Source organism: Diadema setosum (genome assembly GCF_964275005.1).
Source record: "Diadema setosum chromosome 20 unlocalized genomic scaffold, eeDiaSeto1 Scaffold_20_unloc_1, whole genome shotgun sequence".
NCBI lineage: Eukaryota > Metazoa > Echinodermata > Echinoidea > Diadematoida > Diadematidae > Diadema > Diadema setosum.
In genome coordinates, this window is record NW_027307649.1 from 40,626 (window position 1) to 66,972 (window position 26,347).

The following is a 26,347-nucleotide window of genomic DNA, read 5'->3' on the forward strand; positions in this document are numbered from 1 at the left end:
AAGATTTTCCATTCCCAAACAAACTATCTATAATCAGCTGACGTCGTCGCCGCTCGAAATCGCACAGGAGCTCGTACACCATCACGTCGCATGATTGCTAAAAGCCGTTTCAACGACAGGTGCGCAGACTACACAGGTGTTATTGAAATGCAATCATTAACGCATGATCGCGATAATATTGCTCTCAGGCTGCGGCTAAAAGTCATTACGTGTCATTACCAAGTTATGAAGGAGGAAGCGATTGGTGTGTAGACCATCAATATCTAAGATCGATTGTGCGACAGGGCCAGGAATATCAAGACGAATTATAGACCCTGATAGGCTGGGGAAAAACAAAAAATTAAAGCAACTTCAGATATCAGTTTGCATCGTCTCAACTTGTGAAAACTTCATTTGTTACTTTAAGAAACAGTCATTCGAATGACATTGCTGGGAAGCAAGGGGGAAGGCTCGTCTTAACCCATCGCCCGCGGGTAGCGAATGTGTGTTGTGCATTAGATACGTAGGAAAGTAACTACATAATACATCGGAAGCAGCGGGTTAAAGGACAAGTCGGCGAATTTACGCGAATTCTGTAAGGATCGGCCGGACGATATCTGACAAAATGTCGCAATCGCACTCACACACATCGACCATGATATGGGACAAGAGCGGACTCGGTAAGATGACGAAACTTTTCTTTCTTCTCATCATCAACGTTCTGCTCATCGCCAAGAAGTCGGGTGAGTCCACCGTAGCGCAATGATAGCTTCGTTTTCTCTCAGAAGTTCATTGCCTTACGGTGCGTCATGGTGATGCACCAAGGCAGTCGTCATATTCTGATGCACGCAAAGTCTCTTCTGTTGCCACCTTCTTCATTTAACACATATTCTACAATTTAACCGTCCTATCACGGTTCCAACGAGAATTCTTTTGAAACCACCCCAAAATATATCTGCACATCCCAATGGTAGCTGGCATCATACTATTGTATTAATCAAAGCTTTTACAAGTCAAAACCATGAACGTTAGTTTTGGCTCAAGACATTTTAAATTGGCATACAAATCCTAGAAATTAGATGCTTCTGATATGAATATTGCTGAGGGTGGTCATTTTGGTGGTATTTTTGTTTCCTGTAAAATGGTAAACTGTATTTACTGGGGATCGACCCTTGCATTGTTGACGATAACTATTTACGGGATAATTTCCAACAAGTGAAGGAAGTTCCGATGAGTCTGAAGTACTTAGTCAAATTCTGGAAAATACCTGGAAATTTTGTTAACGTCAAACAGTTGAAATTAACGGAACTCAAATTTATTAGTTTCTTCTTTTCCTGCAATGGGGGGGGGGGGGGTAGCATTGTTGTTTGGTTAATTTCACCTTCTATTTATTCCATCGTCTTTCTCTTGTCTCCTTCCTCCTCCTCACCATCATTACCATCATCATCATCATCATCATCATCACCATCATCATCATCATCGTCATCATCACCATCCTCCTCCTCCTCCTCCTCCTCATCATCATCATCACAATCATCGTGCTGAGGCTCATCATCGTATATACTGTCTTTTTTTGCGTTGGTTTGATATAGGGCCTTAAGGAGGGATGTTAAACTCTTTTTTTTTTTGGCTGCTTCTAACATTTTCGTATCGCTCGAAACTAATGTTGTGTCAGTGTACGTGATTCATCCAAACCTGCGAAAAAAGGTCTCGTTTAAGGGTTGACTGTCTCTGATTCATGCCAACAGATGGTTTAGTTTACGAGTCAAGGGTCAACCGGATATGTGCTTATGACGTCAATAGGACCCTCGATGTTGGACTCGTACTGTCAGGTAAGCTGTGGAAGTCAACCACGAATATTGAAGATCGTCTTATACTGTGATGTATGTGCTCCCGTTTCCTTGTTTATTCTTTTTAGCCACAACGAGTAGTTTATTCATGCATGTCACGCTTGAGATGTCAATATCAATATGATTATGATACTTCCATGTTAGTAATTAACCTATATACTTATATTGGCACAATCTAAAACATACACGATGAAGAATTTGACAGAAAGTGCCTCTTGTTGATATATATATGATAATTGGCCCAACCAAAACAACAGAAAAAGAGAAGTTATAAAAGTTACTGCAGTATTAATGTAAACGAGCCGGCTCACAAGATGTTCCATCAATAATAGAGAATTCCTCCAAAATAATGAACCAACCAAACAAACAAACAAGCAAACGAACACACCTGCTCGGTCATGTGATCGTGACGTACCTTGTGGTGAATTCGCAATGAGTTTTGTACTCAACCATGCCACATTGGTTGTTCTTATACACAGTAAATAAAAAAATATATATATGTATATATTTTGCAATTATTCTAGATTTGTAAATGATTAAGATTACCCTCAGACCATACGTTCGAACTAGTTATAGTCATTATCCTGTAAAATTATCGTCATGATATTTTTATTCAAATACGGATGTGATGAGAGACTTGAAACGATGACGTCAGTGACTCATCTAATTTGTACATGTTACATTGTAAACCGATCGTCCTAATAGTTCAGTAGAACCGCTTCAACCTAAGAAATTCTACTTTCCTGACATTATTGACCATTTCTTTAAAATGAAACTTTCATTGTTCTGTTTACTTATGGATTTGTATTCTAGTCAATGTGAAGATAGTCTGTATTGACCCTTTAAGTGTTTGTGATTTAAAGCGCACACCATGTTAAAACGTTTGTTTCGACTTTCACGTCGCGTAGGGTGCTTCCTCAACGATGTCAGTTATGCCGTCGCGGTGGCGGTCGACCAGGAAGACGATCTCATGTTCTACTCCGACATCGGCACCCTAGAGATTCGATCCTACAACCCAGTGACGCGCCCCGCCGGACTCGGCGACAGGATACTGTACGGATTTGGCAGCGTGGAAGGTAAGTTGCTGGAAATGCAGATAAACAATAGGGTGATTTAGATTCGCGACGCGGACGTTTGGACGACGATTGCATTGGCCGTTTTCCTTTCTCCCTGCGTCGTGTTGCAAAGTAGCTTTAGATTACGCGAGGACGCGACTTATAAAAAGTAAAATGGTGCCGCCAGATCAGCGCATCAGGTACCTCTCTGCGTCGAGAATTGAGCGGACACAAAAAATAGCCTAGAACGCGTAGTGAAAACTCAGACGACGCGAGATCGATTTTGATGAGCGATTCTGCGCAATCGCAGAACATTTTTTTTCCCCTGAACGTCCGCGTCGAGAAAATCTAAAGCCCCTTATTGATAGGATGATGATAATAATGCAATGAAGAATGCATGAGCATGCCTAACCTCTTTGCTAGACAATAATGCATATATCATGCAATCATATCAATAATTGATCTGCAAACAGAAGGACCTATATCAGTAGATAACAATATTTGATCTGGGAGGGGCGAACTGAATGATTGCGATATAGGTCATGATAAATCATGATATACTCTGCGATGGTTCGCAAAACAAAATCGCAAAACCACAAAGTAATTTTCCACTACAATTTCCACTTTTTCGATAGGCCTAACTGTGAAGCTATTCATTCACAGGAAAAAAAAAACCCTACCATTATCATTTTGGGGAACTTTTATCTGCGAAGAGACTGGAAGGCGTAATGACGAGCTCCTCAGATAAAAATTACAGAAATAATTTATATCACAACGTTTTCTGCTCTCTCATCCAGACATGGCCGTTGACTGGGTGGCCAAAAACCTGTACACGGCCGACCAGTCGTTCCGACAGATCGCAGTCTCTCGCTACGACGGATCGCATCGGGCTGTACTCGTACAGGAAGAGGTCGGGAAACCACGCAGCATCGCGCTCCATCCAGAAGAAGGGTGAGTCCAGGATGGATGGAAAGATTGTGTGAATGGATGAATGGATGACTGGATAGATTGATTGATGCAAGAATAAATGGATGGACATGGCTTGGTGATTGAAGGCATGGATGGATGAATACAATGAAAGAATAAACGCAGATACACTGTATTACCTTACAGACATCATTAATCCTTCTTCTTTTATCTTCCATCTGCATATTCTCTGTATTCTCTTCCCGTCAGTCAATCAAAATGGGGTCACCTCACGAGACCGGCGAGACATAATGACTTCGACATTGAATGAACGAAGGTCCACTGGTTTAACATCCACGAGTCATACAGCCCATGAGCTCGACACCAGTCAAATAAGTCTATTAAGTCCTGCACTAGACAAATAAGGCACACGAGTTCGATACTAGGCAAAAAACAAAAAAAACAACAAAAAACAAAAAACACGCCCACGAGACCGTCACTGCATACATTGAGCCCCGTGATGTAGGCCTAATGAGCGTCTTACTCGTGGGTGTCGTGGGCCTCGTTTGCCTAGTGTCGGACTCATGTGCCTTATTTGCGTAATGTCGAGCTCATGCATGCGCTGTATGTCTCGTGGTCGTATGACTCATGGGCTGTGTGACTCGTGAGCTGTATGACTCGTGAGCTGTATGACTTGTGAGTTGTATGACTCGTAAGTTGTATGACTCGTGGGTGTCGAACTCGTGGTGTTTACCCATCAAAAGTCCCCAGTTTTGTTTAGATTATACTTTGCATTGCTTTATTTTGACGTTTTCTAACTCTTGATTTCATGGTCTCCTCGTTTACTTTATTTTCCTTCTAACCGATGCGGTTTGCCTTCACCGGCCGTGGATGCTTGGTTGGTCACCAGGCTAATGTTCTGGGCCGATTACGGTGGGTTGCCGAGCATCGAGCGAGCTGGGCTGGACGGATCTTCCAGGACAGCCATTGTTGACGTCAACATTCAATTCCCGAATGGTCTGGCTGTCGACTTCCGCAGGAACAGGTATGTATGGTTGCTTCACTGTAACACTTCATTTTATCTCATTTTATTCATCTTCGTATCTGCATGTTGTTTTTCAACCACGAGGTGAACGCTTAAACTGAAACCGTACACAAGATGCACTGAATAAGAATAAAGGCTTATATAAAGCGTCAGCTGTTGGATACGAACGAATTAGGTGTGTGTGTGTGTGTGTGTGTGTGTGTACAACTATAGTTTTGGATTATGTAAATTGTTGGAAAAGGATTATGCCGCCTGAGTAACAGGGATGAAGGTACAGGCGAGGTATATTTATTATTTATTTATTCTGTCTTCTTTATACAGGGTAGTCTCTTCAGTACATAAAACTGCTTTACAAGAGAGCCCTGTATTACATAAAAACATTGAAATACAATTCACAATTCGAAACAAATTTGATACAGTATAATGTTACAATCTATAACAATATATTACATAAAGTACAATACAAAATACGACAAGTTAAAATGGCAATCAAAATATAAAACTGAGTATGATATAAGTTAAATAAAATGTATAACAATGTAAGATTAAAATACGTCTTACATCTTACATTCAGGATAACAATATACATTTATTATAACCAGTAAAACATCACCCATGATTTAAAAAACAAACAAACAAATACAATCTATCCATTATCCCCTATCCCCTATTCCCACCCCGCATCCCACCCCCCTTTCCGGATAATACAGTGTAGTAGCTGCGGCAAGATGTTTTTGGGGAGAAAAAAAAAAAAAAAAAAAAAAGGTGAATACGGTCGGCAAGAATTTGTTCAGCTAAAATGAAAACAAAAATCAAACTCTCATATTTACATTTCTTTAAATATAAAAACTACACATAGATTCGTACATAAATAAATAATCACTGTTTGGTTTGGGTAAAACCTCAGATGGGTAAAATATATAGAAATTAAAAATCAAAAATCAAAACTTAAACGTTTACTCTGTTTCTTAAAATTTTCAAACGACACAGAAGTTTGGACTTGAATAGGTAACATATTAAAATACAATGTGCCTTGATACGAAAATGTTGACCTCATATATTCTGTACGTGGTTTCGGAACAAAAAGAGGATTGTGTGCAGCATATCTTGTATAATAATATATCGGTCTATTGGAAATTAGTTTCTTTAAATACATGGGTGTACGATTATTGATAATTTTATACATCATTATACAATGATTGAATTTAATCCGTTGTTGCACTGATTGCCAATTAAGCAACCTTAATAAATTATCAGTTGATGTATATCTATCAGCATTTAATATCATTCTAGCATATCTGTTTTGAGCGCGTTGTAATCTTATTATATTACATTTTGTCGTATTCCCCCAGATAATGCTACAGTAATCCAAATGAGGGACGAACATAGTATGATATAAATCAATCAAATTCTTTTGATTCAAATATGTTTTAATTCTACGTATATTTACTGTTACCCATGAAAGTTTACTCACAAGGTTATCAACATGTTTTGTCCATTTCATATGAGAATCAAAAATAACCCCGAGGTATTTCATTTTATCTACAACTTCGAGTCTGAAATTATTACATATGATATCAATGTTACAATTTCTTACTTTTTTAATGGAACCAAATATCATAACCTTTGTTTTGTCAACATTGATATACATTTCATTTCTATCCATCCAATCAACTATCATATCAAACTGAGATTGTAATATAATCTGTAATTCTTCCTTGGTTCTTGCTTTGCAAAAAATTACAGTATCATCAGCATATAATGAGAGTTTAGTCAATGGAATATAGTTCATTTCACAGATATCATTAACATACATGCTGAAAATCAATGGCCCAAGGGTGGAACCTTGGGCGATTCCTGTTTTCACCAAAAGAGAGTCACTCAATATACCTTCGACTGAAACACATTGAGATCTGTCTGTAATATATGACTCGAACCATCTATATTCTGTACCCTTTATACCATATAACCACATTTTCTTTAACAGTTTATCATGAGGTATGACATCAAAAGCTTTCTGAAGATCTAAAAATACACCACCTGTTATAAATCCAGAATTCATATTTTGTAAAATATGTTCAGTTATATCAAGAATACAAGAATTTGTCGAATGTAATGGTCGAAACCCGGATTGATTATTGGCAAGTAAAGAATGTTCATTCAAATATCCATACAATTGTTTATAAATTCCTTTTTCTAAAATCTTACTTACTATTGACAATACAGATATAGGTCTATAATTCAAAGGGTATGTTTTATCACCGCTTTTATATATTGGAATTATTTTGGCAGATTTAAAATCTTTTGGTATACTTCCCGTTTTAAGGGAACAATTAAATATATAAGTCAATGGTTTTACAACACTTTCCGCAGCTACTTTGAGTAATAATGGGTGCACTCCATCAAGACCATATGTTTTACATACATCAATACTTTTTAATTCTTTTATTACAAATTCTTCTGTGATATCCGTAAAAGATAATATGCTGTCAGTTGCAGGTACATCTTGGAGACAGCTGTCCTCATCACATTGATTTCGGTTTCGTGTGGTTGACCTATTTATTCTATCCGATACAGTATTGAATATCTGATTAAAAACATTACCGATTTCATATTTACTTTCTACAACTTTTCCTTCATATTCTAACTTATATTCTGTTTCACATTTAGTTTTCGACAAAAGATCATTAATGACCTTCCATTTCTGTTTTAAATCCTTATTCATAACACTCTGAAATTTATTGCAATAATATTCTCGTTTCAACTTCTTATTCATATTATTTATCTTATTGCGGATGCGTTTATATTCTATCCAAAAATGCTGCATAGATCGCGTATCAGAAATAGACTTACAATAATCAAATTTTGATTTGTAATAATCTCTATCTCTTGAAAGTATCAGATATTCATTCGTTATCCATGGTGCGGGACTACGCTTCTTTCTTATGCTGACGTAGGGGGCGTGTTTATCGCACAGTTCAACAAACTTTGCTTTGAACTCCAGCCACATAGCATCGATGTTATCATCTTTGCCTGATAAAACACACTCCCAGTTTACAGAAGATAAATCACGTATGAACTTTTCAGAGTCAAAATTGCGAAAAGATCTCATGTTCGAAATTTTAGGATGAAATTTAACATGTTTTTCAGAAAGGATTGCATATATCAAAGAGTGGTCACCTATGCCCACTGATTGAACACCAGCTGTCAATGAGCCGAGAGACTGTGATACAAAAAACAAATCAATCAATGTTTTACTGAATGGAGTAATGCGAGTTGGTTTTGAAATCAGTTGGTTAAACTGTAAAGCCTCACACATGCGTGTTACTTTCTGTGACAATACATTATCTGTTAACATGTTACAATTCATATCTCCTGTAATCAACACTTTATCTGTCACAGTACAAGCACTTTCAAAATTACATTCCATGGTTTCAAACACATCTGTTGTGGCCTTCGGTGGACGATACACAATACCAAGAAGATATGGTTTATGATTTTTCATTTGAATTTCAATCCACATTATTTCTAAGGATTTTTCTTCTAAATCTTCTCTTCTCTTATATATGATATTAGTTTTGATATAACATCCGACACCACCACCTCCTCCATTAGCTCTATCCTTTCTCTCAAAAACATATCCATTTATATGTAGACAACCAGTGGGAAAGTTGTTATCAAGCCACGTCTCAGTCATAGCAAAAACATCATATGGGTTTGACTCTAAGAACAATTGAATATCATCTTTCTTATTCCGTAAACTACGAACATTTAGATGTGCGATTTTAATACCTTTTCCCTGAGGATAATGAGGTGTACATTCAGAAAACTCGTCATCTTTAATAGATGAATGCATTTCTTCCCCTGCCGAATTTTCTATATATCCTGGAAGTTCATTCATGTAGCAAACATTACATATCCAGTCTTCGGATGAATAAAATGTATCGTCTGTGACATTTCCGCATTTAACGTGTGACCATTTCGAACATTGTGTACAAAGAATTGATTTTTGATTTTTTCTTACAGATTTGTGGCAGTAAATGCATGGGTAAACAACATTCATAGGTGTAAAGGAAGCACTAGACATTGGAAATCCATATTTTTATGAGTCAATTTCTTCGATTTGCTTCGTCGATGTGATAGTTACCCACCTATCTGTAGACTTCTTCAGCACTTTGACCCGACCGTCAGTTGTGTAGACCTTTGATACATTTGGAGACTTGTTGGCTAGATTCACGAGGGTTTGTCTGTGGCTTGTGAGATCTTCATGGATGTAGATCCGAGTCCCTTTCAATTTAGCTCTGTTGCTGTATATCAGCTGTCGAACACTGTAGCGAGCAAATTTCATGATGATGGCTCGTGGCTTTCCATCTGCTCTCGATCCTGATCTTGCGGTAACTCGATGACTGCGATCGATGTCGATCTCCGCAAGGTTGATGTCAAGCTTCTCCTGGACGACCTTTCGAACGACGTCATCTGTGTTTTCATTCGCCTTCTCTGGGATTCCATGGAATCGGAGACAATTTCTCCGGCTGTATTGTTCCTGCGTTTCACACGTACTCTTCATCCTCTCGATTTCTTTGTTGAGATCGTTTACCTTCTTTGTGAGTGACGTAATTTCATCCTTTTGTTGGTCAAGATCAAGCCGTACTGCTTCGTACACCGATTGCGTAACACTTTCCACGATGACTTCAACAATAGCGTCAACCAGCCTTTTTTGTGTGGCTTCAGCGCAGAGAGCTTCTACAATAGACTTTTGAAGCAGATCTGGGGACATTGAACCTCCTTTGCCTGGGACTGATGATTCACTCGGGTGACCAGCACTTTCTTCTGACGGTACATCAGAGTCGATGGTCCCCTGCTCCGTCCCATGAAGAGTTTGGGTTTCTTCCGATGTACCTGGTTTGTTCCTGGTGCGTACCATCCTTGCTCAAATATCTGCTGAAATACTTGCCAGTTCTGATGAAAATATGAGTCTGATGTCAGTCAAGTGGTAGTAGAAGTGCTCTTTCAATATGTTGGTGCAACTCAGAGTTCACTTTGACAATTCAATTCCGCAAATTTCAGAGAATTTGGAGGTGAATTTAGGCAGTGCGTATTCGCACACCTCTGTACACAAACATAGGCGAGCACAGTTGAAAGCAATCAATACGAAATAAAGCGTCATTAATTTGGCAACAGATAGCAAACGAAACACACGAGAAAAGGTACAAGAAGAGGAGTAAAAGAAGAATGAATAGGGAAATAAAGAGAGAGGACATGATGAGGTTAGGGAGGGCAAACCGACGTAAAGGAGGAAATTAAAGAGGAGGAAATAAAACAGAAGAGAAAGAGAGGTAGAAAAGTGAGAAGGAGAAGGAGGAAAGAAGGAATGTATAATACGAGATAGAAGCAAGGAGAGGGCAACGAGAAAAAGATATGCAGAAGGGGAGAAAATGTAGGTGTGGGTGGACAGGAAGTGAAATAAAAGTACAGTGCACCCAGTTAAACCGAAGTCGTCGGGACCGGCGGTTTTCTTTCGTTATATCGAAATTTCGTCATAACATAACAGTAGAGTACAGAAAGATATATTGATGATTACTTTGGGACCTGAACTTTTGCTTCGTTGTAACGAGAATTTCGCTATAACCGTGGTCGTTATAACGTGAGTGCACAGTATTGGAGTGATAAATAACAACTTATTGTTCCGAGGAACACACACATCACGCCATTGTAATGACTAGAATATATCAGATGTCAAGAAGTAGACAGACGGATATTCACTGGAAATTCACTACTTTTCACAATCTCCAGACTCTTCTTCGCAGACCGTGGAAGTGACAACATCGCATCCGTCAACCTTGACGGGAGCGACCGACAACTGGTCCACTACGAGTTCGGCGGCGACTTCTTCGACATGGTGCTCGTAGAGGTAATGTTGGAATGTCGAAATACGCCATGGTAGTAAACTCCAGTTCCCTCCGGATGGTTAGAATTACTGTGTATTATCAACATTACACTCGTCATAGTTGCGTTGAGATACTGTGTCTTCCCCTGTAGAGCATATTTTTGTAATACGCAAATCAGTAACCCAACTAGTTAAATTGACCCAACTAAACGTTCATAATTGCGTAGACTTCCCAGCAATTGTGAAATGATTTCAAGCTTATCTTTGTATGTGTGTGTGTGTGTGTGTGTGTGAAAAGTTATGGATATCTAATTGAAATTGATACTACCAAGTAACATGTGATTACAGCGATAGCTTCGAATGTACTATGTTCAGTCATTTTTAAGTACAGACGGCGCTTTTGAACTGGTTATGCAGTGAATGAATCAAGGCGTTAAAAAAAAAACAGAAAAAGGAAGTGATCCTGTGCAATGAAGATATCATGTAATCCGCCGATGATTGATTCTCAGGAATATCTCTTCGTGACGAGCTGGACGTCGAGCTCGATTAAGGGATACATCACCACAATTCGTGACGTCGGCGAGACTAACCAGACCGTGGAGTACAGGGCCATCGAACACGACCGGTACGCACTCGGAATCACAGCGGACGACGCGGACACTCAACCAACTATCAGCAGTAAGTAGAGATTCTTGCATGGGAGTACTATATACCACTGCTGCTAACAGACTCATACGGACTCGTAAGGGTCTCAACATTGGAAATCAATGATTTTCAACCACTGGACAAACTCAAGATGATAATCAAGCCAGGGCCTATAGCAAGCAGATTCATTGTTGACTATCATGATTATGTCTTTTAGAGCTTCATTTCTATTGTCGTGATACGTTTTACATTTGTTATTTCAAACATGTCGTTATCTAATACAAGTGAACACCTCTGTGACTTCAAAAGCTACAACTTGACGATATCATCAAACTTTTGTTTGCCGTGATACAGGTCCGTGCTCCACCAATAATGGCGGATGCACCCAGCTGTGTTTCCCCACAGCGAACAGCGAGCGGACGTGTGGCTGTTCATCCGGCTACACGGCCAGCGACACGAGTTGCGAGTCGAGTAAGCTATAGCTTCGCCAATCCTTTCTCTTGGATACCAGGTTCAGTCATTGACAACTAAGAATTATTCTTAGCTTCTGCATTTATTCTTTCGTTACATGTCAATCTGGGTGATTGCAATCTTCTTCTTTTTTTTTTAAAGGATACGGAGCTGAACATAAAAGATTGAACTAGCAAGACTCTCAACACTCTTCTGCTAATGTTCTTGTATTTTCTGTCGTTTCGTTATGACCGTTCAGCCTGGAAGCCTTGTCAAAAAGATGTGGTAATCACGAAACACTATTTTCCGGTACGCAACAAGGAAAACGTTTCTGTTTGTTGTTGTTGTTGTTGTTGTTGTTTTTAGATAGAATCGATGTCGTTCCATTTTGAAACGTCGAACACCATACAAAAGCACGTTCCATTGAGTAAAGAAATTATCGGAAACTTTGATCACAAAGATGATGCATTATACCGTCACTACCATAGGTAATAAAGGTCTCTTTTTGAAATGCAAATAATGAGGCGCCATCCGAGGGCACTAATCAAGTATAGCTATTGCCGATATTTCTAAAAAAAAAAGAGTAAAATTTCTTTTACAATGCACCATGTGCTACCAACTTATGTCATGCTCTCAGCTCCTTACGAGGACGACTTTGTACTCGTGGTCGACAGCGCCCAACAGAAGATTTTCCAGGTACCCATCGTTACCGACACGGGAGACGGTGACACTGGCCTCGGGGGCGACGGTGCCGACAACGAACGCGTGAGGGCGCTTCCACTGGACAATCTGCAGTATCCGATAGCCGTGACCTATGACCCCGTTGATAAGCACGTATACTGGACTGACCTGACAACGGGTAGCATCAGCAAAGCTGCCCTGGACGGAAGCTTTATACAGACCATCGTCTTTGACAACAATGGTACAAATCAGCTACGAGAGATAGAGAGATAGATAGGTAGAATGTTGGATGGACAGACAGATAAATAGATAGATAGATAGATAGAAACAGACAGAGAGAGGGAGAGAGGGAGGGGGAGTTGGGGCAAGAGGGAAGAATATAGGCTAAGGAAGGAATAGTCACTCTTCAGGTGAAGTTTAATTATCTTTGATTTTCAGGAAAAAATAACTCAATTTGTTTCCAAGTACCTGTCAATTCACTAGAATTGGGACTAGATATGACTTTGGAATCTGATGAATCCACCACAATTATGACTGAGATAACAAGATTGAAACGTACAATGGGGAAGGGCTAGTTGTAATGGTAAATGTCCTTAGCAGAAAAGGTCTTTTTGCTGCTCGTTATTCTGGAAGGTCAATGGTTCATCATTCTGAAGGTTCATTTCACCGAAAATGAATAGGTTAATAGGGCTCGTTATCCGGACCGTTCGTTTCTCTAGTGGTAGTAGTAGAAGTAGTAGTAGTAGTAGTAGTAGTAGTAGTAGTAGTAGTAGTAGTAATAGTATAGCAGCAGCAGCATTAGTAGTAGGTAAAGGTAGGTAGGTAGTAGCAGTAGTAGTAGTACACATAGTAGTAGTATAGTAGTAGTATAGTAGCAGCAGCACGCAGTAGTATATAGTAGTAGTAGAATAGTAGTACAGTTATAATTACAATTCCATGCACCGCAATGTTTTTTGGTTTTTTTTTTTTTTGGTTGTTTCCCCTAGTTCACGTTGGCATGGCGATTGACCCAGAAAGACGACGCATCTATTGGACAGACGAAGATCGTGACGTCATCGAAGTTGCCAATTTGGATGGCAGTGGGAGGCAAGTGATCATTCAGAGCAGCCTGAACGAACCTAGGGGTATTGTGGTCGACATTCAAACCGGGTAAGCTCAACAAAATAATACAGAAATCATGTATCATTAGCATCTATATACTCATCTCATTTTGCTGTGTGGTTGCCGTTGCTTGGTGTGATTATTGCAGAGGCCTGTAAATCAATCTTATTTGGCAAGCAAAAAAAAAGTGACTGAAATAGGTGCAACATCACAGACATCTAATTGATTTTAATAAGACAGTTATCATAAAGCGCGCCTAGCTTGTAGGCTACTCAGCTCAATGAAACTGGGTCGGTCTGAATAATTTGTCACTTGTGGTGTGCGTTGATTGTATTTACTTTTTACAAGTTTGGAAAATAGGAATCTCGGTGGTTAATCTGAAAGTTCGCACTGGTGTACACGTACATAAACAAGAATAAACCCGAAAAAAGCACTTCTAATATTTCAAAGTGTTGGAAGAAAAATCAGCACACAATTTGGCGCAGACTTGTCGCAAGAGGTGTTATTGATCACCTATCATAGCCCTTCGGGAAGCTTACAGTTACGCTCTACTATTTAAAAATCAATGAAAATATATGGCTTTTATTTTTAGAATGCAACAAAGACATACCAGGTCAAATTCAGCAATGGGAATAATTATGAGAACATTACGACGGAAGAAACTTATACATTAGAAGATACAAAATGAACACAAAACATGGCTGCAAGAATCGGAACTGTTAAATTCACGGTATTGTGTACATTGTAAATCCAAGTAAGCACAAACACGTTTACCATGTATGCCCAGCCTACCTCTGCAATCCACCATTGTCCGAAGTTCAAGTAAAACCATTCAAACCAAATCGAGCATAGTGGGAGGAAAATGTTCGACTGCCTCTTCTGTGATGGACAGTTATGATATGTAGAGCAATTAACTGCTTCCAATTAAAGAATTATTTCTGAAAAGATAGCGATACACGTGTCAAACACTGATGTATAACGCGAGCTCGGTGAAGCGAAACCAGGCATATCCACCCTCTCATTGGCCTGGTATGCCGTTGAACGTGGATCACGTCCCCATAATTCATTGTTTATCTATACTTGCCTCTCTTCAAGGAGCTGTTACCGAGTTCGTCGTAGAGAGCTTCAGGGTGCACCACGTATTCTTTCTTGGGTGTGTAAAAGGGCCACATACATACCCAAGAAAAAATACGTAGTGCACCGCGAAGTCCTCTCTGCTACATGATCTACCTCCATGGAAACCTTCAAAGATTTTATGGGCTGTTATCGGGGAATAATACTTCCATAAACGTCGAAGTCAGCAGATATTGTAAGTGGTTGTAAAAAAGAAGAAGAAAGATGTGGATTGTGCTTACTAATGAGAGCTTAGGCAGTGAATCTTGAATGCTGCAAATCCTGGAAAACGAAAAAAAAAAACTATTCTTCCGAGGTTAAATCGTTGCACTGCCAGTGGCTGTAGACTCTGTAAAATGTAGATTTGTGTGAAAAAACAACAACAATCCAAAACGAAATCCCTCACTGCGAACATTTGTGACGTTTGCTTATAATTAGAAACATATTATTGTCATTTTAGAAATCATGAAGTGTGAGTGGAACAGAGGCAATCAAAAAATAGTAAACAAAATGACCTTGGTCGTGGTATCCCTTGCATATGTGGTGGGCGACCGCGTGTCTGTAAACTTCAGTGCTTTTTGTCTGACATGATTATTATAGGCAGAAAATTACGGTGATTATTGATTTTTGCATTGTTCTTCTGCTGGGGCGTGTGAGGTTGGTTAACAGCAACCGAGTTTGCGGAAGACTGCGCATACTGAAAAATTCTTGTGATTTATTTCGTCATGTCACGTGTTGTTCGTGACAGAGAGAGAATAGGGTCTAACGTGTCAGTGTTACGATGAAAAACACTACTCATGGGCTTGGCGTTGTAGGATCTAGACAAATTGTTTCTGTAAGCTAATCAGGGAAATGGATATCTTTACTGCTTGAACATCCTTATCGCGTCATCATCCAGAGTTGTAAGACGTCTTTTACAAAGTGGTGAAGGCAAGCATTTGGATCGGTAGAAAGCGCACAATGTTTATACAATAACTGACCAAAGTGATTGACAGCTCGCTTTACACACTTGATTGTTGACTGAAATGATACACCAGCTTGGAAAAGTGCTATCACATGTTTGCAACGGGTCTATCTCGGTCTAAGTGACTGGATTGAAATAAGCGATAGAAATGGCGGAAGCCACTGATAGAGAAAGCATGGAGAAGGAGGATGTTACGTGTGCCGTATGCATGGACAAACTGACGGACGCCAAGTTCCTGCGATGCTTTCACTCCTTCTGCACGCGTTGTCTCGAGCACTGCACGCGAAACCTCAAGGTATCCTGCCCGCTGTGCCGAGAGGTGACCAGCGTCTCCAAGGGTATCGATTCGCTGCTTCCAAACTTGACCGCCACGCGGAGGGCGAGGGAGGCACGGGTTCGGGAAAAGATAGAAGCAAAAATTCACGATGGCGGCTGCCAGTGTGAGTCTTGCAAGGAACTGGGCGCAGTGTGTCTAGCCAAGTCGTACTGCGTGGACTGCCAGCTACTGATCTGCGATAAATGCGTCGGCGCGCATAATCTTCTGAAGCTCACCCGGTGTCATCGTATTATTGGTGTCCTGGAGTTTCAGAATAATGAGATCCTGAAAGAACAAGAGGTACTCGGGTGTGATGAAGGGTTAGGCGAGAGACAATGCAATAAGCATGGCGACTCGCTTTCTATGTATTGCAGGACATGTCGTCAACCAGTGTGTCCACAATGCGCAGATCTGTATCACCACGAACTCGATGATCACGACTGCGTGAGCATCAATGACATGACGGAAGAATTCAGCAAGGAGGTCCAGCAGCTACGAGGCAAAATCGAGCCTCGAAACTTCGATCAACTGTCCGAACTGTATGAACAACGCCTCAAACAAGTCCGGGATAGAGCCCGAGAACTGAGGTCAAAGGTCAACGAGTCCGCACAGAACGAGATCGCCTCCGTCTACGCAAAGATTGAGGCGAAGCGCGCAGGTCTGAATACGCGCATTCTTGATATGGAGAAGACAAGTTGTCGTAAAGTGACCACAGCACTGTCCACTGTTCGGCGATTACGCGCCCGAGCAGCTAAAATCGACGGCTACGCAGATGAATTCCTGGCGACCGGCAACTCAGCCGACATCCTGGCAGCGAAGGGCACGCTCGTCGACCAGCTGAAAGACATTCGCACCGAAATGCGAAAACTGTCGGTCATCGACTCCGACGCGGGGCAACTCGAGAGGTACTCGTTCACCCCGCTGGACTGGACATCGTCAAACTACGAGGCGGGAGTCGGCAGGCTCGATCCGTGCAAGGCGGCCGATGCTTCCCCGCTGGACAGTGACAGGATCAAGAGGCGAACCCCGCCCAGGTTGTCGGGCCGTGTCCACCGGCAAACCACATCCATGTTTCCGCCACTCTCCACAAGACGCTCTGTGGTACGCTAGGGTGTTTTTACATAGTAATGTACAGAACAGTCGGAATGGAGAAGTGAAATCGTTCACGTAGTCGATGACTATTATCATAATACCTATTATTTTATGTCGCAATGTGGCATACCAACATGTGGACCAATCTGAAAAGCAGCCTTTGGCTGACGAGGGTGTTCCAACTAATGAGAGAAAAATAAAACTTAAATAGAATTGACTCGTACATGGAAGCTTTTTAGAATATGTCCTGATATATTGAAAGTTTAGAATACGTCCTGATATTAATCACCATTATGTCTTTATCATTTTATTAACATGGCGGTTAACTCTTTGCCTGGAAACGTGATACATAGGATCATTTGGGATAAGTGACAGCTGATTGTGGATAGAATTAAGCCTTCACTTTTTTTTTTAATCTCTTGTCATGTATTTATCACCCCAAGTGGCAAAAATTTCAGAGTGTTATTAAGTAGTATGTGGACTTAGATATGAAGTTATGGTTTGTGAATGGTATAGAATACATTTCATTTTGGTACGTTGACAAGTGAATGCACGGACTATAATTTCCTGTGGACTCTTCATCTAAACTCACCCCTATCGTTTTCGACTGACTCGTTGAGAATTGTTATGAGGTCATCGCCCATGAATTATGAAAATAAGTCTTTATTTATTCATATTTCTATTCTTTGAAGAAGGTCAAAGCTTAACTTTTTCGTCTCAAGTAAAGGGAAGATTGGAAGTGTGGCAATCATTGTTCGTTGAACATTCTTTTTCCGATCATTATGTGGTTGTTTTATCTGATGGATCGTATTTCACTATGGTATCGACTCTGTCTGTGACTGACAACTGAAGAGTCCCCATTATTGCAAAAATAATAAGGAGTCCATCAATGTCATATCATTTCCTGGATGTTTACAATTTTGTGATTGTTTTCTTGATTATGATAAATCTTTGTCAAAAGTTTTAGCCGCTTCTCTAAGCCAAGAAGAATTGTTCAAAATATTTTCCTAGACAAGCGTCTTTCAATGCACAGTGTATTACGACAAAATATCTAAAACTGAGCGACCAGAATGTTTATTTAAACGGGCAGGAATAAGGAAATTAGCGAGTGTACTTGTCATGTGCACGTTTTATACTGCAATATGCTATAAACTACAATATAAACATTAAAGACCACACTTATTCAAAATAGCAGATCCTGATTCTTTGTGCACTGTGTGTGCTTTGTCTTTTTGATGATTAAGTCGAATAATTATGAAACGTTTATAGATAACATTTTATGTACATAATAGGTACAAATATAGGCTGGGTTTTGTATCTAGAGCTATCGAAAAGACTGTGCAAATACAATATCTGACAAAGTTCTGTTTTGATCTCACTACAGATATCTGCCAAAACGTGGCATTATCATAGTCACGCTATCGATTTGCATATAACAGAACCGGGAACAATAGGCTCATACACCGTGTCATTCACAACACGGCGAAAATGTGCCATGCAAGAGTAAGCTCCATTATCATTGTTTATGCACAATTGGCCCGGAATTCTTGGAGCTTGCGTGGGCCCACACTGGGTGATAGATAAAGCCATATGTTTACACAATGAAATACACATGTGTGGTGATACAAGTTTGTGGGAGTTTGTGTGTTTGAGGGAGTGTCCAACCGTTGTACACATAGAAGAGGCCGTTGAAAAACGGTTTACCAAATGTTTACTAACATATTCATTCCAATGTATAGACGTTTCTTCCCTCCTGACGTAGTAACGATCTTTTGTATCAACCTTTACTTCAAAAACACTTTCCAAGACTTGGAATAAAGTTTGCACACGTTAGTTGCAATTAAACCTCAGGCAAACTTTTAGATTGTTAAAAAAGGACCATTGTCAGCAATGCATGCATAAAGTTTGAGTATGTTAGTAAACCGGTCTATTATAACAAAAACAAAACTCACTTACACACCTACACCTATAGTTATCACAACTGTCAAGATTGCGGTGATTGTTGCACTCTTGTATGCAGAGTTCTAGATCCCTTGTATTCAATCCGCCGTGGAACGCTAGGTCATTAATTAACGTCATGCGTTAGGTTGTTAGATTATCGCATAGACCCACTTCAAATATTCCAACGACGTCAGGGCATCGAAGCTTACGTCAAAGTGTTCTTCACTCTGTTCATGAAGTAACATATTGAAATCCCGACAAACCGTCATAATTTCGTTACAATAATGATCATCTTCAATAAAATAACAAGGAAACCCTTAACAAAACGAAAACGAAATCTGCGAAAAGCGCTCATTTCTTTGGCTCTGTCCGAAAATTCTTCAGCACACTCTACAACTATGTTTATTGATTTATGAAGGAAGGTCACTACGTTTATATACATGCATTTGATTCTTCAATGCATTCATTCTTCGTGTCTCTAAGCGCTTTGTCACGATATCTTCAGATCACTGTAACTGCATGTGTGAGGTATTTCGTCCACATACCAAGGTATTAGACACTGATAATCCGTTTCGTGTAGGACATTGAGCCGTAAAGCACAAAGTTACACGAATAAAAGCACAGTACTGGTAAGGGCAAGAACAAAAACCCTTCAAATAGGCTCGTCAGAAGGAAAAAAAGAAAACACTCGTCGCTTTCAGCTGCTACAGAATATAACGCGAGCCACATCATTTTTGCACATTCGGGAGCCATCTTTCCTCATAATCCCGCCAAAACCACTAACCTAAAATGCTACATTGCTGTCTGTTATGACAGTCTTGTCTTGCCTTCTGGTGTGATACGGTTAACAGAGTGCGCGAAGCCACGTCCCGAAAACTCTGAGGAAGATGGTCAGGACCATAATTACACAGAAATAAGTGGCAACATGTAACAAAATAAGATATTTATCGTGTTTTGGTAAGCCATTACATACTACGAGACCCTTTAATGATTAAAAAAGAAAAATCACCATTTTTTTTTTTCGCAGATGACACGTCGCCTTTGACACCTCGAGGTGTGAGTTCAACTGGGAGCCGATAGTGCTATGTCTGTTTGCTTATGAAGAGATTCCCAAGTCTATAACATAATTATGCTATGTTTTCTCCATGAAAGCAACCATTTTGAGAGATTCTAATGCGACTCGACCCGTCATCTTGTAGCACATCTCACACGCGGGATAAACTCCCCAGAGATCTATTGAGAGTGATACCCAGTGACATAAGTCAGCTTCAACAAAGTCGAGGATCTATGATAGATCTGAAATTAGTTGCCATTTTTTTTTTGCACACATTGTTGAGACAGAGAAGCTATAAAGGACACAATGATGACACGTTATATATAGCACGCGATCCAAACTAAAATGCGACAGGATACGCCTCTTTATTAAAGCTTATCAGAGTGGAATTAACGGGACCAAACAAAATTTAACAAGATTTAAAAAATGCTTCAAAAGTACATTATGCTGTGAAGAAAATGGAAAGGTTGGGTCTGCTATTCTTCAAATTGGTATAAACATACTTCACAACTAGTCTGTGACTTGAATTAGTTGCATATTCGTTGTAGCACTATCACTTCACGAATATTTCATTTCCTTTTGAACACAATCCAAGCATGCATGCGGAAGTCACAATTGATATTGATGACTTTGCAATGAATGTTCGCGTTCTCTGCATGTGCTCGCAAATTTCCCGTATAAAGGCGTATCCAAGCAAAGACTTGAGACGCGGCAAGCAATGCAAGACTACATTCTCGCTGACGGAATTTCTGGTGATTTGTTACAGATGATCACAAATTTTCACATTCATCTATTCATTTATTTATTCATTTATTTATTCATCTATCTATCTATCTATATCTATCTATCTATCTATCTATCAATCTATCTATATTACACATAATTACAAATTCCAACACGTAAAACAAAAGCAACATTGGGAGAAAAAGCATTTGCCTGTGCAGCTCCCAAACTCTGGAATGACCTACCATTAGAAGTCAGGAAATCCCCAACTGTAGCAGTCTTTAAATCACGACTCAAAACACATCTTTTCATTTAAATGTTTACTATCATCAAGTACATCAGAAGCTTTTGCAGCGCAGAATTATACATGTCTATAAATTGATATGTTATCATTATTATCATTATACATATCTAAACTTATGTTTGAAGAGAGAGAAAGAGAGAGAGAAAGAGAGAGAGAGAGAGGAGGGGTAGGAATAGCATCTGCATGCGTGTCTAGTCGTCTGTTTGCATTCGTGAATAGATACATGTACGTGAATCATTAGTGTGGTGTCATGTCGATAAGAATACTTATATAATACATATAATATATTTCCGAAGCATGAGTAACTACTCTTAGTTTTTGAAATATATTTTCATCATCTCGTTAAGAGTGCATTTGCTTTTGCACACATAGTGTGCAGACAGACACACAGACACACACACACACGTTAATACAATTATGGTGATTTATCATTCAAAAGAATGCGTGCGCTTTTGTTTATCGCAGAGACATCTATTGGACTGACTGGGGTAATTCACCGAAGATAGAAAAGGCTTCAAGCTCGGGAACCAGACGGGAAATTTTGGTGACGGAAAACCTCATGTTCCCGAACGGGATTACAATCGACCCCGAAGGTGAGTTCCAATCACATATACTGCAAATATTTGATTATGACTAGACTCTACTCCTTGGTGTAACATTTCGAGGTAACGAGTACTCTTAATACTATATTGAAAGAGATAATCACGAAGTCATGTCCCGATGATATAAGCGGGGAAAAAAAATCAAAATCAATTTTCTTAATATCGCTCTGGAGGGAGAGTTATATCCGCCGCAAGGATTTAGTCAATTCAACGCCACAGTCACCCTTGAAACTCATAAACATGAGACTAAATATATTTCTCGCCGACTTGCGAACTGGTAGGATCTTACGTCACGGTAGTTCCTAGTTTTGTGAGTGCGTCACGCTTCTCCCTCTGGGCACAAATGTCTAAATTGAGAACAGCGGGAGAAGAATTCTCTCGCACTATTTCTGTATCGGTATAGAGATGACGAGGCACATGGGCACGGCTTGTGACATGATTTCATGCCATTGCTCGTGACAATGGGAGGGTTGTTGGTAAGAGAGCGGGGTGGGGTGGGGGGCAAGGATGTCGAACCTCTATCAGGAGTGGAAATGACTCAAGAATGGATCATTCTTATGTTGAGCAGCATCAGTTCCTCATGTTTGCTCTCCACCGTTTAAATCAAAGAGACGTTGATTCCGAATTAAAAGTGACCGTCGTCTTCCGTCTCGTCTTCCAGCTCGTATCCTTTACTGGTGCGACTCAAACTTCCCCGACGACAGCAAGATAGAGATGTACGACCTCCGGACCAACGAGCGGACTCTCCTCTCGACGCTCCCGTCGCCCTCCCAGCCGTACGGGATCGCGGTCCACGGCGACTACGTCTACTGGTCGGACTGGGCCAAGAGCGCCGTCTACCGCATTGACCGCTTCGCCGACGACGCGCTGGCCGAAGCCATGGGCGATTCCGTCATGCTCGGCATGCAGGGAATTGCGACCTCGCAGGTCTTCCAAATAGGTAAAGGAACATATACGTTATAGTGGTAAATTGCTTTGCAGTAATGTTGCTGTTTTAATCATACTTGGTTTCTTTTGATCGCAAATGTTCAAATTTCATTAGGCGGGAAAATCACCGCAAAGATACACGAATGTCTTTGGTCTGTAAAATTATGAATTATAACATAACACACAAAATCGAAGTTTTCACAGACAGGGCTCTTTTGAAAAGTGAAAATGCTAGCGACTTTGTTATGCAATTTTATTTGTTCACTTGACCCTCTGACAATAAAGATGATGGTACATTGCTCGTGTCTCTTACACAATTCATATAATCATGTGTGAATTTCTATAAATCGCTTTTATTGTACTAAAAGTTGCTGAGTAGACAGGATGTCAGAATGCTGACTATTGAGGTGTGACTAGAGACAGGGCCTGGTCGGAGAGGTTTAGAATCAAAGCGTTCAAAGATTTGAACTAGGATCAGAATGATGAAGCAGTCACTTTTTTTTCACACTTTACCATACAGTACTACATGTATCAATGTGAGAGCAGAACCAAGATCTATTACATTTTCAGATCTGTCGCAGGCCAAGCGCTTGTATACAGGCCCATGCACATACTGGTCGTCTGCGTGTGGATTTTGCTGCAAGAAAGTATACCATTGCATCAAGCGATATTGATCCTTGTTGAAATCTACAAATTGTTGATTGTGTATGACGTCATGAGCAAATCAACGCATGATTGTTATTTTTCTCTCCATCGCAGTTACGACTCTACCACCGGCTGTCACAGCAGTGGATGGTGGGCAGTCTGGAAACTACGCCATCCCCGCCGCCTTCGGCGCGGGGGCCTGCGTGGTCGTTGTCATCATCGCTGTCGTCGTGGGCGTTCTCTGTGCAAAACGTGCTCGAGAGCTGAAAGAAAACAGGCAAGTAATTATTATCATTTTTTTTTTTGAAATGAGCAATTCGCTGTATCCTTACAGTGTCAATAAAAATGCCCGCGTCGGCATGTAAGGAACTGTTGTGGTTCAGTGTATGAGTCAACGGACTATTAAACCCGAGGTCGCTGGTTCGATTCCCCTGGCTGCAGCTGTCGCGCCTGTAGGCGAGGCACTTTGTCTTCATTGGCAACCTCCTCTGGAGGGGACGTGAAATATGTCCCGTTGTCATTCATGGATGTTTAATGGTTCTTAAGCGGCTACGCATGACGAATCAAATCAAGTACAGCTGATTTGCTTATTGAGAAAACGAGACATGTTGCGTAAATGCGTAGAACTCAAGCTGATGTGTGGCGCTTGCATTTGGAATCGTCGAATAATTGTCACTTTCACAAATAAATAAGAATTAGATTAACGAGATCTTTTTTAAATTTTGTGTGTGTGTAGAGAGAGTGAGAGAGTTTGAAAGAAGTACGTCTACTTTGGAACATTAATTTGATCAGTTTAAGAATTCTTTATTTCTACACTAAAACTGATGTTTAGAAATTGAAGGACAATTACTTATATGAGACGACGTTTTACAGTTAAGTTTCTTTTCTTCGTCTCAACTTGTGCAGACGGTTAGCAAGCGGTGGACAGGGACAGAGATCGAACGACTACCGCTCCCGACCTCTCCCCGAAAAATGCGCTGACCCGCCGCCGCTTCCCGACGGCCATCCCGACGGAGATCCGCTGTACATGGACCTGGACGCATTCCAGAGGGAGCCGCCTCCCCCTTACACGACGCTCAATCTCCAAACCGCCAACGGCGCAGGTCCGTCGTCATCGTCGCAATCGCATCAAAACCCAGCCTTCGAGTCCGGCGAGAACGCGGCAGGCCCTTCAATGATATACGACATGCCGGACGGTGTGGCCCCCTTGCCGCCCGGGGTGAACAAAGCGCAGGTCGATGCGGCGGGTGGATACATGCCTTACTTGAAAAACAACGCTGAGCAGGAAGGTTTATACATGACGCCAGATAACCCGTCCGGGACCACGGAAGCAGAAAACGCGGACTCATTTTATGAAGTGGCAAATGCATAGTTATTCTTTTTTGTTTAATTCTTCTTTTTTATAGTCTCTTTTAGACTCAAAAGTTAGAGTCTTACACGGGTGTAGTGAACCACCTATTGTGCCACGCAAAAGTGGGAAAATATTGGAATGTTTGCTTCAGAGTGCACCCCTAGTAGCTCCAACGGGCAACGGTTTACATTTCTGTAGCAAAGAGCTTGTATGAAGAGTAAGAAGATCACGCAGCGCGCTGCGTGCGCTAACTCTTTGATTTTTAGTAAATGTCTTTCCTGCAAGTGGCTGGTGCTTTATGCTACTGTCACACACGGCCGGCTTTCGAACCGGGTCCATAAGGAATTAAAACCGTATCGACCTGGTTTGAGCCGGAGAGACCTGCATTGACCAGCATCGTAACCGGAGTCAATTCCTGATGGATTCCGGAGGCTACGATACGGCGGCGAAAATTTTTTGGTCATGTTCAAAATTTTCTCTCGGATTTCTGTTCCGTAGTGATATCCGAACTGATTCGGTTCGAACAGCATTGACTCGCATCGTCCCGCTGCAACCCGCAGCGTAAAACTGTATGGACCCTTGCCGTATACCACATTGCCTTCATGCAACGGATGATGACAAGGTTTACATCCGGGTTGGTACGGGTCGAAGCGGATTGACACGAGTCGATAGGGGTCGAATAGGATTCAGTTAAGGATTTAAATCGGATTTTTATACGGTTCGATACGGGTCCATACGGGTATTTACGGCTCGAACCGGGTCCATACGGTTTTAATTCCTCGTGGACCCGGTTCGAAATCCAGCCGAGTGTGACTGTAGCATAAATTCCCCTCCATTCCGGGACTAATCCGGCTCATTTTCACCCGGATCAAATCCGTTTTGTGACCCGGCCGTGTGTGACTGTAGTATTACCAATCAATGATTGGATTCAGCCATTCAGCCTTACCATTTAATGTCTCGGCGTTACATAATGACGTCATAGAGGATTGTAAAGACAGCACCACAGTCTCGTCGCCATAGAATGATACATGCCTCACAAGCTGACGAGCACAGCAGAGTAACACGTGCGTTATACCAAAAGACTATTGCTGCGAGTGAGAATGTTATGATGTTATTGTTGCGTTGAGATGAATGAATAGGAAAATGTGACAGTACTACGATATTCCTGCAAGTTTTAAAAGCCAGTATAGCCGCCTTGGGTAATCCCAAGTTAGATTATTACTTTCGAATTGTATTTATTCAAAATCCTCGATTAGCAGAACATTTGATTTATTTTAAGTCGTGCAAATTTGTGAAATTGGCATAACTGACGTTGCTCTTTTATTTCTTTATGTACTTTTTAAATATACTTACTTGGGCATGAACATTCACATTACGAGACGCCTGTATACTATACGGCAACTACAATTACTTCTACTTCTCTATCTACTGTTACTGCCGATTCTGTTTCAAATATATTGACCACTTTCTACGAATATTACTATCTGATTATACTACTGCTACTACTACTACTACTACTACTACTACTACCACTACTACTACTACTACTACTTCTACTACTACTACTACTACTACTACTATGACTACTACTACTACTACTACTACTACATGTACTACTACTACTACTACTACTACTACTACTACTACTACTACTACTATGACTACTACTACTACTACTACTACATGTACTACTACTACTACTACTACTTCTACTAC

General features: G+C 40.6%; 2 protein-coding genes across 2 annotated transcripts; both read left to right on the forward strand.

The window, feature by feature from the left end:
• The first annotated feature begins 634 nt into the window (after window positions 1–634).
• Window positions 635–24,843, forward strand: LOC140245668 (low-density lipoprotein receptor-related protein 6-like). Its single transcript, XM_072325213.1, has 14 exons — window positions 635–722; window positions 1,728–1,811; window positions 2,738–2,905; window positions 3,682–3,835; window positions 4,701–4,835; window positions 10,629–10,746; window positions 11,232–11,400; window positions 11,722–11,838; window positions 12,455–12,739; window positions 13,485–13,647; window positions 21,572–21,699; window positions 22,370–22,648; window positions 23,395–23,557; window positions 24,187–24,843. Exons 1-14 carry the CDS (start codon window positions 635–637, stop codon window positions 24,650–24,652), a joined length of 2,517 nt encoding a protein of 838 aa, XP_072181314.1. The 3' UTR covers window positions 24,653–24,843.
• On the forward strand, window positions 15,825–17,102 carry LOC140245662 (E3 ubiquitin-protein ligase TRIM56-like). Its single transcript, XM_072325209.1, has one exon. The coding sequence runs from the start codon at window positions 15,825–15,827 to the stop codon at window positions 17,100–17,102; it is 1,278 nt and encodes a 425-aa protein (XP_072181310.1).
• Window positions 24,844–26,347: the final 1,504 nt, after the last annotated feature.